General features: G+C 39.1%; 1 protein-coding gene across 1 annotated transcript in view; it reads right to left on the bottom strand.

The window, feature by feature from the left end:
• Positions 1-1,325: 1,325 nt before the first annotated feature.
• LOC124517024 (glutamate decarboxylase 1-like) overlaps positions 1,326-13,837 on the bottom strand; it is a 31,460-nt gene continuing 18,948 nt past the window's right edge. Inside the window, 5 exon segments of the mRNA XM_047086212.1 lie at positions 1,326-1,479; positions 4,057-4,166; positions 5,776-5,820; positions 6,055-6,117; positions 11,885-12,034. Coding sequence (XP_046942168.1) covers positions 1,326-1,479; positions 4,057-4,166; positions 5,776-5,820; positions 6,055-6,117; positions 11,885-12,034 — 522 coding nt within the window.

Consider the following 13,837-nt stretch of genomic DNA (forward strand, 5'->3'; position numbering starts at 1 on the left):
TCTGGAAAGCAGTGTGGAAGTTCCTCAGAAAATTAAAAATAGACCTACCCTATGACCCAGCAATAGCACTGCTAGGAACTTACCCAAGGGATACAGGAGTACTGATGCATAGGGGCACTTGTACCCCAATGTTCATAGCAGCACTCTCAACAATAGCCAAATTGTGGAAAGAGCCTAAATGTCCATCAACTGATGAATGGATAAAGAAATTGTGGTTTATATACACAATGGAATACTACGTGGCAATGAGAAAGAATGAAATATGGCCTTTTGTAGCAACGTGGATGGAACTGGAGAGTGTGATGCTAAGTGAAATAAGCCATCAGAGAAAGACAGATACCATATGGTTTCACTCTTATGTGGATCTTGAGAAACTTAACAGAAACCCATGGGGGAGGGGAAGGGAACAAAAAAAAAAAAGAGGTTAGAGTGGGAGAGAGCCAAAGCATAAGAGACTGTTAAAAACTGAGAACAAACTGAGGGTTGATGGGGGGTGGGAGGGAGGGGAGGGTGGGTGATGGGTATTGAGGAGGGCACCTTTTGGGATGAGCACTGGGTGTTGTATGGAAACCAATTTGACAATAAATTTCATATATTGAAAAATAAATAAATAAATAAATAAATAAAAACATTAAAAAAAATTTTTTTAAAGATAAAAAAAAATTTTTTTAAATGGTGTTGCATAAAAAAAATGAATTAAATTATTGCACAGAAACATGGTGGACCCACAGTCCCTTCTAAATAAAAAGGCAAGGATCAAAAGGGAGATATTCAGCCTCTGTCATTCCTGACTCTTGGCTCCAAAATAGAGACCATTTTATTCACCTGATTTGTCTGAAAAGGGGAAAGAAACATGGTATGTTTCATTTTATTTTTTACAGAGACAGAATACTACCACATGATATTGAAAATGACTTCCATTCAGGAAGCCTTTATCCAATTAATTCAAGCATGTAAATATATGCTAAGGTACAGAATGTCCACGATGGAATGTCTTTCTTTACAAGAGGAGGGATTTCTTTTGTCTTTCTTACTTGCTATTGTGCTGTAAACACCCCAAGAGAAGTAGCTGATATTTGACAGATTTTCAATAGTTTTGATTGAACTAATGAAAATAACAAATATATGAACAAACTTGAATCTATCAATCATCTGTGATCTTCAGTGAACCGGCTTCCCTTTCATCATCTTAGTAGCAAAGGATAAAAGAGAATCAAAAGTCCTAAAAGAGAGGATACATTTGTGGTATTCCTTTCTTTTTATCTTCAGCAAAAGATTTTTTTAAAGTTGCTATTCACACTTGTATTCAAGCTCACACTGAAGTCTCATAAATCCTTTCCAAGCCTTTCAATGGCATCAATAAGATAGTCAACATCTGCTCGTCTGGTGGCAGGGTTGGAAAAGACCATTCGAAAAAAATTTACTTTGTCTCCGCATGGCTGGTAGCTTATCATGGCTGTGCCTTCCTCTATCAACCGTCTTTGGAGCAATCTGTGTGTAAATGTAAATGTTATTAAAAGGTGGTTTTATAAGGATATGGATGGCTACATGACTATCATCAGTTCCAAGTAAACTGCAGGCAATTTAAACTATCAGGGATAATTTTTAAGAAGAGGCTTAGCACAGCAAAAAAAAAAAAACAAAACTCTAACATGTTCTATATTCATATTGTGGCTCTCATTACTCCGTGATTCACAATGACCAAACTCATAAAATGATGTGTGCTAGAATGCATTAAAAAAGGTGGTGTGACATTTTTGCTTACATTTATATGGCAATTCGAATAGAAGTACCTGAGAAAGAGGTGAGATGAAGTAGGAAACGGAAAAATAGTAGCATATTTTGGTATTATGACTTTCATCATTTGAAGGATTATACCACGTCTTGAGTTTTTCTGCAAGGTCACTGTTTTGCAGCAAAGCATAGTTTCTTTGTAAATTGCACAGAAACAAATTCTGTCAGTGTCATTGTCTTGTATGGCTCCTCAGACGACAGCATGCGTGTGGCGGTGGACCACATTAATACACTCTTACGTTGTTATTATAGGGCAAAGTAGCACTGACAGTCGGGAAAGTCAGAAGAGGGCATTCTCTAACTACTTAACCTGCCCCTCTGCTAGTAACTTCGGCTTCCGCACACAGTTTACTTTTGAAATGCTACAGATGCCATCCGTGACTTAACTACCCCATAAGTCTAATATACTGGCAGTGCAGAGGCAAACATATATATATAATCAGACAGTTCATGTAATGTCCTTCCCTATTTAATATTTTAATCAAGCAAGATGATCATAAAATAATAGATATTAGTGATTGCCTGCAATAATTTAAAGAATCGTCTCATGGTCTCCTCCTTGCCTTCCATCCAGGAACATGTACAGAGCCCTAGGAGGGTCAGCTGTCTGCTAAACGAGCTGTGTGTACCTCAGGAGCCCACTTGCAAGTCTGTGTAAATACGTGCCTCACTAGTTCTCGATCGGTAGTAATTGCCCGAGTGGAAGATCACACATATCTAGAAAAGAAAGAATGAAGAGCTTCACTTAATACCTGCCTCAAACTAAAATATTTAAATAAGGGGTATATGAGAAGCAAAAAACAAAACCAAAAAAATATTTAATTTCACTTAGGGCTTACAAGTCCTGTGAGTTCTCTTTTTAAATATTTAATTTTGAGAGATAGGGAGCAGGAGAGGGGCAGACAGAGAGGGAGACAGAGGATCTGAATAGGGTTCCCTGATGACAGCAGAGAGCCCGACGCAGGGTTCAAGCCCATGAACAGTGAGATCATGACCTTAACCAAAGTCAGATGCTTAATTGACAACCCACAAACCCAGGGGAATTTTGATGATATAAAAAGTTGAAGGTCTTGGGGTGCCTGGGTGGCTCAGTCTATTGAGCACCAGACTTGATTTCAGCTCAGGTCAGGATCTCGTGGTCATGGGATTGAGCCCCACGTTGGGCTCCAAGATGAGCACGGGGCCTGTGTAAGATTCTCCCTCTCTCTCTGCGTGCCTGGGGGGGGGCTCAGTCGGTTAAGTGTCCGACTTCAGCTCAGGTCACGATCCCGCGCTTCATGAGTTCGAGCCCTACGTCGGGCTCTGTGCTGACAGCTCAGAGCTGGAGCCTGCTTCAGATTCCGTGTCTCCCTCCCTCTCTGCCCCACTCCCACTCGTGCTCTGTCTCTTTCTCAAAAATAAATAAACATTAAAGAAAAATCTTTAGAAGATTATCTCTCTCCCTCTCTCTGCTCTTCCCCCACTTGCACATGCTTTCTCTCTGAACAGAAATAAGCATCTTTTTTTTAAAGTTGAAGCCCTTAAGCCCTGATATCAGATAGTGTTCAGTTTATCCTAGGGCACCTCACATTAACCCAAGAGAAGTGGTTGTGATGTTAGTATAACTCAAAATAAAACATGCTTACGTGATGTCTGCTTAAGATGGGTTGAAAACTTACAACAAATATATGTGGTAAGTTACATATAATGGTGATCTTCTTCATTTTAACATATATCATTAAAGTAAAGAACAAAAATCCCCCTTGTTATGATATTCGTTTGGATTTGTTTTTTCAGCTATTATCGTTCATCGTTCTCTACTAAAATCTTACATTCTTGCTCAGATGACCTTATGATAAGTATCTCAAATTTTGTAATACTTCTCCAACTACCTCTTCTGTTGCTGTTAGGAATTGTTATTATTTTTATTCTTGTCTTTTCTCCTACTAAGCTTTCTAGCCAATTTAGGACGGGGATTCTGTCCATTTCGTTTTATACCTCTAACTCCTATTAGAACACCTGACATACATTAACCGATGAATGGATTAAGCGAAGGGTAGGAAACTCAGCCTGTTGCATATTGAGAACTTAATTAATATTTTTCAATTATATAAATTATGACTGGATTAATTTGAAAAATGGCTGATATGTTGAGATTAAGCTCATCTCTATACAAGTATTAAATCAGTGGCTTGGGACCACATGACCACTTATACTAACCAATCAAACTAAGGATGCAGATACAGTATTTAAAAGGCATTATTAAAATTAAAAACAGCACACACACACGCGCGCGCATTTACCTTTTGGAGTTCTCGATCTCTTTCAAAACCTTCTGGGATGTGTTTAAGTCTTGGTGGGAAATACCAGAAGCAGACATTGGTGAACTCAGGCTAAACCAAACATAAAGATTGTATAAATATCCTTAAAATTCTACTTAATTCCTTAAGTATTTCAGGGGTATTTTAATGAATTTCATTGTTAATATATTTAAAAATAGTTTTTAAGGGCCCAGTAGACATCAGGCACTAGACAGAGACAACAGAAATTGTCACTGTCCTCACAGAGTGCCCAGTCTCTCTCAGATTCTTGCTCTCTTTCTCAAAAAGCCCTCATACCACAATTCTAGATGATTTTCCTATCTAGTTAGATCATTCTCACCTGGTCTATCAGTTCTCTCAGAGATCTTCAGTCATCTGTTCCGTGACCATTCCTCAGAAGATTTTAACTAAACAATGATAGTTCCAGTTTCATCTTTGAGAAAGATCCTTTGGGTTGCGATGTGGACAGTGGATTAGAGGAGAGAACAAGTGAAGAGAGAGGAATACTAGATATTAGAATCCTAAACTGTTATAGTAAGTCCGGAGAGAACGGAGAAGACTTCGCTAAAGCTGTGGCTGTGGGGACAGATAGGAGGCTTTTGGTTTCCAAAATCTTTAACAGATGTAATTAACCTCTGCTAGCCCTTCAAGATGAATTCAAGTTTTCCGGCTTCAATGTCTGGACGCCTTTCACATAGATTAAAAATATAAGAATACTTGACTTAAATTTAAGCCTATTTTGGAGAGGAAATAAACCATTAGAGGCTGTGTAGTATTAAAAACAAACAGACTTCTTTGCTTCCAATTTCCACTTAAGACTGCAAGAGACTCACAGAAATTAAGATCATAGTTTTGTCAGAGGGAGAGAATTTTGAAGACAGACCAAGCACGTTTGTTTCTAAACATTTGCTCTTACTCGCATGGCTTCAAGCCAATGGATGGTTGACCAGGACTTAGAGAGGAAAATGGCCATAATGCTGGCAAAAAATCCGTTTTTTCATTAACATCCCCTTAGTGTCTTGATAATGATCTACCAAAGATTATCATAATTTAAAGTCCACTTTCTCTCATATCATCTGTTGTCCAGAAACCCAACCGCATATTGTAACATACAAGAAAAAAGCTAGGAACAATTGCATTACTCTTATTCTGTCCCAGAGAAATCAGAAAAGCAATTATAACCAAATAGTTTTAATTGTCCTAAAAATGAAAATTTGAATATAATCACCAGATAAGTCTTTTGGACCCTTGGCTTGTAAGACATAGAACTTATATGAAAAAGGTTTTTTTTTTTTCAACGTTTATTTATTTATTTATTTTTTGGGGGACAGAGAGAGACAGAGCATGAACGGGGGAGGGGCATAGAGAGAGGGAGACACTGAATCGGAAACAGGCTCCAGGCTCCGAGCCATCAGCCCAGAGCCTGACGCGGGGCTCGAACTCACGGACCGCGAGATCGTGACCTGGCTGAAGTCGGACGCTTAACCGACTGCGCCACCCAGGCGCCCCTATGAAAAAGGTTTTAAAACCTAAATGATTTCCATTTAGATAAAACAACATACTTATGATAATTGCTAAGTATACTTTTAAAATGATCTCAGGTAAGATTCAGGTAAGAATACTCAGCAAGCAAAGTATAAATCCATTAAACTATCAACAACTTTAAAAAAGGCATCTTTACCTCTGCATCAAACACGAACTTAAAGTTATCTTTTTTCTTTAAAACCTTACAGAAGGGGGCACCTGGGTGGCGCAGTCGGTTAAGCGTCCGACTTCAGCCAGGTCACGATCTCGCGGTCCGTGAGTCCGAGCCCCGCGTCAGGTTCTGGGCTGATGGCTCAGAGCCTGGAGCCTGTTTCCGATTCTGTGTCTCCCTCTCTCTCTGCCCCTCCCCCGTTCATGCTCTGTCTCTCTCTGTCCCAAAGAAAATAAATAAATGTTGAAAAAAAAAATTTTAAACCTTACAGAAGTATTTTGCAAGTTCCGTGTGTCGGCTGATCTGTGCCTCAAAGCCACAGGTTCCCTGTAATTAAAAAAAAATCAAAATAAAGTTTCCATTCATGTAAATTCCTTTAAGTTACATTGAAATTGATTTACATTAATGAAATGTACTTATTTAAATAAATAATGATTATCATCTTACTACCAGTAGGTGTCCTCCATTACCACTTCCTTTTTATTTCCAGATCATCATCCCACTTTGATGCCCTACTGTCCATGAACTTAAGGCCAGTTACTTAGCTTTCTACACTTCAGTTGCCTAGATCTACAAGTGTTCTCTAAATATTTTGACATGTAATTTTCATCTGTCTACTATGTAGAGCAAATTTTTAAAAATTATATGTAATGTAATAAGGAATGGGAAAATACTACAAATAAAGCCCTTGGCATACTTACAGGCAGAATGTATTTAAAAATTAACAGGGGCTCCTGGGTGGCTCAGTCGGTTAAGCACCTGACTTCGGCTCAGGTCATGATCTCACGTTCGTGAGACAAAGCCCCTCATCTGGCTCTGTGCTGACACTGTGGAGCCTGCTTGGGATCCTCTCTCTCTCTCTGCCCCTCCCCTGCTCATTCTCTCTCTCTCTCTTTCTCTCTCTCTTTCTCTCTCTCAGAATAAACAAACTCAAAAAAAGTCAACGGCTGTTGAACTTCTGCTCTATCCCAGGCATGTAGTTTAGTGCTTTATACACTTGTTTTAACTTACTCTTAGAAGAACCCTATATAGTGAGCAATCGAGGCACAGAAACCTTGCTCAGTATGTGTCTCCATCCACCTGCTTGCCTGTGGTTACTTCCGCTTGTCTCGTGGCACTAAGCACTATACAGGGGGTGACTCTCCCACTTGTTTTCATCTGAGACCTTATCTCTGAAGCTCAGACATATATATTCAACTGCTTATTCAAATCTCCACTGAGATGACTAATGAACATCTGAAAATGACATGTCAACTCCTGATCTTTCTACGCAAATTTGTTTCTCCCAAAGTCTTCCCAGTCTCGATAATATGTCAATTTGATCTCCCAGTTACTAAGACCCAAAACATTAAAGCTCTCATATCTTTGATCATCCCCCTTTTCTCATACCCCACATCTAATGTTTTGGCAAATTTCATTATGTTTACCTTCAAAATGTAATTAGAATCTAATAAACCTTAACCTACCCACTGCGGCTCTGCCGGCCCGGTCATTCTCTCCCACATTATTCAAATTACTTCCTCACTCATCTCTTTGCTTTGGCCCTTACACCTACTGCCCAAGTTGAGTGTATGCATTCACAGTTATTCTAGCGGATTCTCAACACATAAGCCTTTGGAATCAGAGCTGGCTTCATGGGCCTACAACCTGTGCAGTCACCCAGGCCCTACACTCCAGAAGGGTTTGGTGCTTAATTTCATTCTCCGCTATTGCTGTCCTGAAATTCTTTAACATTTTACCTTGGACTTGTATTTGTAAGTAAAGTAAGTCAAGGGTCCCTAGGAGACAATGGGTCGTGCATGTGAGCTAAGGAGACACATGGAACTTCCGTGTCTGCCATCCCCTTCACACACAGCATTTGCAATGTTCCATGAGCACAGAACCCCACTGGTCCTATGGTATGTGGGAGCTCTGGGACTCTCGATGCAAACACAACTGAGTAAGAGGGGGTGCTAAGAGCCCCAAGAGGCCACACTTTATGTTGAAACCAAAACTTGCTTCCTGCAGAATTTGTTTCTTTCACTCCTTGTCCTTTTCGATGCCTTCAGTGCCTTTCTCTACAGGAAATATATATGTATATTGTGTGTAATATGTATATATGTATAATATGTATATTTATATATACACATATACGTACAAAATTTAATTATATGAATATGTAGTTAGAACCAACAACTCTCACAATTTTAAGCAAACATTCATTTGGAAAAGACATTGTTAGCATTTGAAACGTGTAAGAATAGGAATGATTAAGTATCATTGGGCTAATTTCTTGTGATAACCACTTCATCATCTGATATTATGCAAGAGATTTTTCGTTGAGAGCAGTTTGGTTCAGGGGGAAGCTATAAACAGTTCAAAAGGAAAGAAGAAAAGCTTGCAGAAAAGTTAATAGAAATTATTGATGAAGAATGTTCCTACTTTTCAAAAAAATTAAAAATTTTTTAATGTTTATTTATTTTTGAGAGAGATAGAGACAGAGCACAGGCAGAGGAGGGGCAGAGAGAGAGAGAGACAGAATCTGAAGCAGGCTCCAGGCTCTGAGCTGTCAGCACAGAGCCTGATGCGAGGCTGGAACTCACGAACCGTGAGATCATGACCTGAGCCGAAGTCGGACGCTTAACCCACTGAGCCACCCAGGTGCCCCTAAAATTGTTTTTTATGTTTGCTTATTATTTTGGAGAGAGAGAGAGAGAGCATGAGCAGGGGAGGGGCAGAGAGAGACACACACACAGAATCGGAAGCAGACTCCAGGCTCTGAGCCTGACGCAGGGCGCGAACCCATGAGCCATGAGATCATGACCCGAGCCGAAGTCAGATGCTCAACTGACTGAGTCACCCAGGTGCCCCTCCTACTTTTGATTCTGAAGAAATGGGCCCAGGATCACTGAAGTGGTTCCCATAGTGTTTACTAATCTCCAAGAATTTTCCATTTAGAACTTTTGGTGGCAATCAAAAATGGGCATTAAAAAATATGGTATGTGTCCATATTGCAAATGCATCTTTAAGTTCTGTAAAAAAAAATCTGCAAAGACTGAATATTAGAGACAATGGCAGGGGCGCCTGGGTGGCTCAGTTGGTTAAGTATCTGACCTCGGCTCAGGTCATGGTCTCACGGTTTGTGAGTTCAAGCCCCACGTTGGGCTCTCTGCTGTCAGCACAGAGCCTGGAGCCTGCTTGGGATTCTGTGTCTCCCTCTCTTTCTCTGCCCCTGCCCTGCTCACACTATGTCTCTGTCTCTCAAAAAGTGAATAAACATTAAAATCATCATCATCATCATCATCATCATAAAAGACAATGGCACTTCTAGTTTAAGTTTGATTGGATTCTGTTAGCCCATGTTCTCCAAAATGCAGACATCATGAAGAGATTAAAGGTGCCAGGATTTGACTAGTGAAAATACCTGTGTGGAAGACAGTAGGAAAATTCAGAAAGGCCACCGGGAGGCCTTGCACTAAGTCAGCTGTCGGAAGAGTCTTGTGCTTCTCAGGAATGGAATGAATGCCTTAGAATCCCTGACATGCTCAGTCACTGGCTGGGAGAAAACTTTGGAAAACAGCCCCAGGGCAGATGTAATTATGAATTTAAGAGAAGCAGATGGGGCTTTTGGACAATTAATCTCCCGATAGCATTCTCCTGGCCAAAACACATTGATTTTATGAATCCAAAACCAGTCCAAACCATGTAGAAAATCCATGTAAAAAGAAGCTTTCACATTATATTTGCTTTTGCACATATAGTCAATGTCTGTAGAATCTATTATATGATTTTCTTCTTACTTTTATAAATTATCACAGTTTTATGTAATTAATTTTACTTATACAAAATATGAATTTCATTAACTATGTTTCCTCTTTCTACCATCAATGAAGTATCCATTGTGTAATTAGAGCAAAGGAGGACAAAACAGAATTCTTCAGACTTGCAAGTCAACTCGTCCCTTTCAAACCTGCCATGGATATTTCCTGAACTTGATTTCCAGTGTGAGACATGTTTTCCTATTGGAAAAGCATTTCCATTCCAGTGTATACTGAGTTTTATGTAATCATCTGCTCCCATTGAAAGGGTAATAAAAGCTTTCTTATCTCTCCAGGAGTCAAATGCTTTCATTCTGGGGCTGAATGGCATAGACTCTTTCCAACACCGAAAGAAGATTCCATAACCATTCAGGAGTAGACATAAACTCTCTTTCCTTTCCTTTCTCTCTCTCCCTCCCTTTCTCTCTCTCAGAGTGGGTATGCCAGCTCACGTGTACGATTCCAGTTGCCTGATTGCAGGATCCCTCTCCTGGGAAATAAATCTCCTTTGCACATGTAGGGTGATGTGCCATGGCCTCACCATGTTGTCCTGAGGTGGAAACAGGGTGTGGGAACCTGACACTGAGATATTCTCTAAGTAAACAGTTGATCTTCCTCTGACCGGGAAACCTTGTGTTTACAGGAAGGATGAAGGAAATAAATACGAATACTAAAAATTCATTGGTCACGTCTATTTTATAGAGGGCCAAAGGAGATGGTTCAAGTACACAATTCTCCGATGGTCTGGCTCAATCCAGGCCAAACGAGCTTATCTGTGCCTTTTGAACTGCATGTCTTAGGCCATTTGTGGGTAATAGAACCAGTTAAGTGGGTCACACCAGCTTTGCTTTCAAGGAGATAGAGTGAAATAGAAAACATTAGAGGATTTCATATATGAGAAGGTGTTTTTCCGAAACTTGTTTTAATTATGTGTCTGTGAACGTGTTATTCGGCCACAACATAAAATGTATTTCTTAGCGTGGATTGTGTTAAAAAGTTTGAATGCCACTTCTTTACTTTATAAAGGAATAGATGAACTATATTATCCTTTGCATAATCCCTTAAATATATCATTTTTTTAAAGTTGTGATACATATTGAACATCTGTGAGTTCAAGAATAGACCTGATAGCAAATATCTACGTGTATATGCCCATTTAAGCTAAGCCACCATATATGCTGTGACTGACAGCTAAGCTATGGCAGAACTGGCAACCTCTTACAGAGTTCAGGAAGTTCGTGAAAATATTTATATAAATAAAATCTTTACCGAATCAGATTGAGGGATATTTGGATTATCGGTGCCTGGGAGATCGACACAAAATTTGGAGCTTTGTGTTTGTTAAAATTTGACCTTGGAGTATTTTTTAAAGCAAGTTTAACAAAATTTCCAAATTGGCTATTTAAAAATCTTCAGGAAAAGAACTTACAGAATGCATATCTTTGAATAATAAAAATTATCGGTGAAACTCCCAAGACGAACTAATGACTGTCCCCCCGAGTTACTGGTAATCTTGAGTCAGAGTGTTGACTAGATGTCAGGTCATTGCTGGGTGACTTATACAAAAAGTGGTGTCTCTGGTTTTGTGGTAGTATATTTCTGACCAAAAACCAAAACCAAAACCAAAACAAAACCTTCAAATTAAGTCGAAGGGGTTGGTAAGATATTATAGATGATGGTAGTTCACGTCAAAGCTTTCACCTACACAGAACCCAGTGTCCATCTTTCTGTGGGGCACTGGGACTGGAATGACAGAAATAGCTTCTAAAAGCATGCCAATTATTTAAATTAAAGCTTATAAACAAAGGGCAGGAGAAAGGCACAGAACACGTCCTGCTGTTGTTATCATCTTTGGAGAGACTATCTGCTGACCTTGACTATAAGGTAGATTGTACGTCTGTGTGATAAATAAGGGCTCACCTCTAAGAATCTATATTGACTTCAAGTTTACTTGACTATTAACACTTCCAATTAGTAGAGGAGGAAAAAAAAGTTTGTTTTTTTTTTAAAGTTGTGGACAAGTTTATATTCCTGATAGATTTTTATTCCCATGGTTTGGTAGAGTGTATAATAATGATGGAACATACCAAATTTTTTTCCACCCCCATTAGAATTTATACCTGAGAAGCCAAGCTTGTCATCTGCAGTTAGAAATATAGCGCTTTTCTTGAGAGATGTGTGGAAAAATATAAAACTTTGGAAAAGACACCCAAATAGAACTCTAAAAAAAAAAAGGAATAGTCTATACTCTTCATCCAAATGAACAAGACCTAATACAAGATATGACAAACTCCTACCTTTGCTTTCCACATCAACCATAGCTTAAAGACATCAACATGTCGGCCACACTGAATAGTTTTATCCCCAGTGTCAAAGTCAACATTGTAGAGTTTATCTGGCTGGAAAAGATAAGCAGCGTGCATCTCGTTGCATGCTTCCAGAAGACCCTAAAAAAGGAACAATATGTCTACATGTAGGTTATATACCTCTCAGTAAGAAACCACCATTATTTATTTCAATTACATGCACTCTGTGTTACCTTCGTTTTTTTAATTTTAATTTTTAAATTGTATAAAGTTTTTGTGTCTTGACTGTCTTAACATACAGTGTTCTATTGGCTTCAGGTGTAGAAGACAGTGACCCAACAATTCTATACATTACTCAGTGTGTGCACTTTTAAATAGGATTTTGTTTATTTTATATAAAAAAAAATATGTTACTGTTCTAGGATTTTGGTATATCCTGTTGTTCTTTGGGTTTATCTGGAACAACAAGTGGTATAATTGGATTAACACAAAATTTATCCATTTTTCTTGAACTTTTCTCAAAGGCCTCGATGTTTTGCTCTTTTGAGATTATTTCCTATTATTACGTCTTAATGAGAATTGAGGGCCTCGTTCACTTGAACGAAACTATCCCATGAATCAGCCGATAGGTGCCAGTCAGCACACTGCCCTGTTAGTCTCGGTAGGTAGAGAATAATCCACTCACTTAATTTTGTGCTTCTCACATAAAAGATGTTGAAAATGTTCCTCTTCAGTGTTGAAGGATGGAGAAACATTTGCTTCGGATGGTTAAAAAGTAATCACTAGAGCAAAGAAATGTTTCCCGTCACCCAGCAAAGAGAGGCTTTTCTCGAAGGGTATGTGTTGTAACAGCACAAGCGAGGCTAAATCTGTGTGCACTGACAGGGGACCGTTTAAAGGCACATCAAGCGTAACTTTTGTGCAAGAAGCAAATAACAATAGATTTATTATGTGTTTGTTACATACTGGGCACTTCACAAATATCACATCATTTGAGCCTCACAGAAAACTCATAGCATGGGACCTATTGTATCAATTTTATAGATCGAGGAAACTGATACTTCAACATATTAAGCAATTTTTAAGGTCATATATCCAAATAGTGATGAATCTGGGATCTGACAAAAGGGCAATTTCTCTGGAAGTTGGTGGAAACCCAACTTCAAAGGAGAAATCTCACACTTTTTTTGTTTTTTGGTTTTTTTTTTCCTTAGAATAGGCTTGTGGATCTAGGGAAAGGAGCACAATGTGATGGTAAAAATTGAAGTATTTGGGGGAAAAGGAATAGAAATGATACCTTAAAAAAGAGTACATTGTGTTTTTATATCTTAAGTGTCCTATTTACACATGTAAATATTTTCTCTCTAGTCTACTTCAAACTCCCCTTTCAATGTTATGTTTGGCAAGAGTTGGAAACTATTTAAAATACTTTATAGATTTAGGGGCGCCTGGGTGGCTCAGTCGGTTGAGCGTCCGACTTCAGCTCAGGTCATGATCTCGCGGTCCGTGAGTTCGAGCCCCGCGTCGGGCTCTGGGCTGATGGCTCAGAGCCTGGAGCCTGCTTCCGATTCTGTGTCTCCCTCTCTCTCTGCCCCTCCCCCATTCATGCTCTGTCTCTCTCTGTCTCAAAAAAAAAAAAAAAAGTTAAAAAAATACTTTATAGATTTATATGAACAATATGTGAAAAAATATTAAAAAAACTTTAAAACCGTATGATCAATATTTAAGTTTTATCTATTCTGATGTGACGATTAAGCTATAGTTAGTCATATTTACCTACAATCTGACACGCGCTGTCCGGTCAGTGGGTGTGAGGTAAGCAAAGGTGAAAATCCTCTACCCCGCTGACTTTACAATCTGGGTTGCAGGAGGTTGGGTGGGGTAAAGGCAGAGTTAGGGGCATTTGTGAATGGGGCACAATGGGGCATATGTGAATGTGAAGTT

Source organism: Lynx rufus, unplaced genomic scaffold, assembly GCF_022079265.1.
Source record: "Lynx rufus isolate CCGP_SWC_20201006 ecotype Redwood Valley unplaced genomic scaffold, mLynRuf1.p SCAF_20, whole genome shotgun sequence".
In the NCBI taxonomy this organism is placed as follows: Eukaryota; Metazoa; Chordata; class Mammalia; order Carnivora; family Felidae; genus Lynx; species Lynx rufus.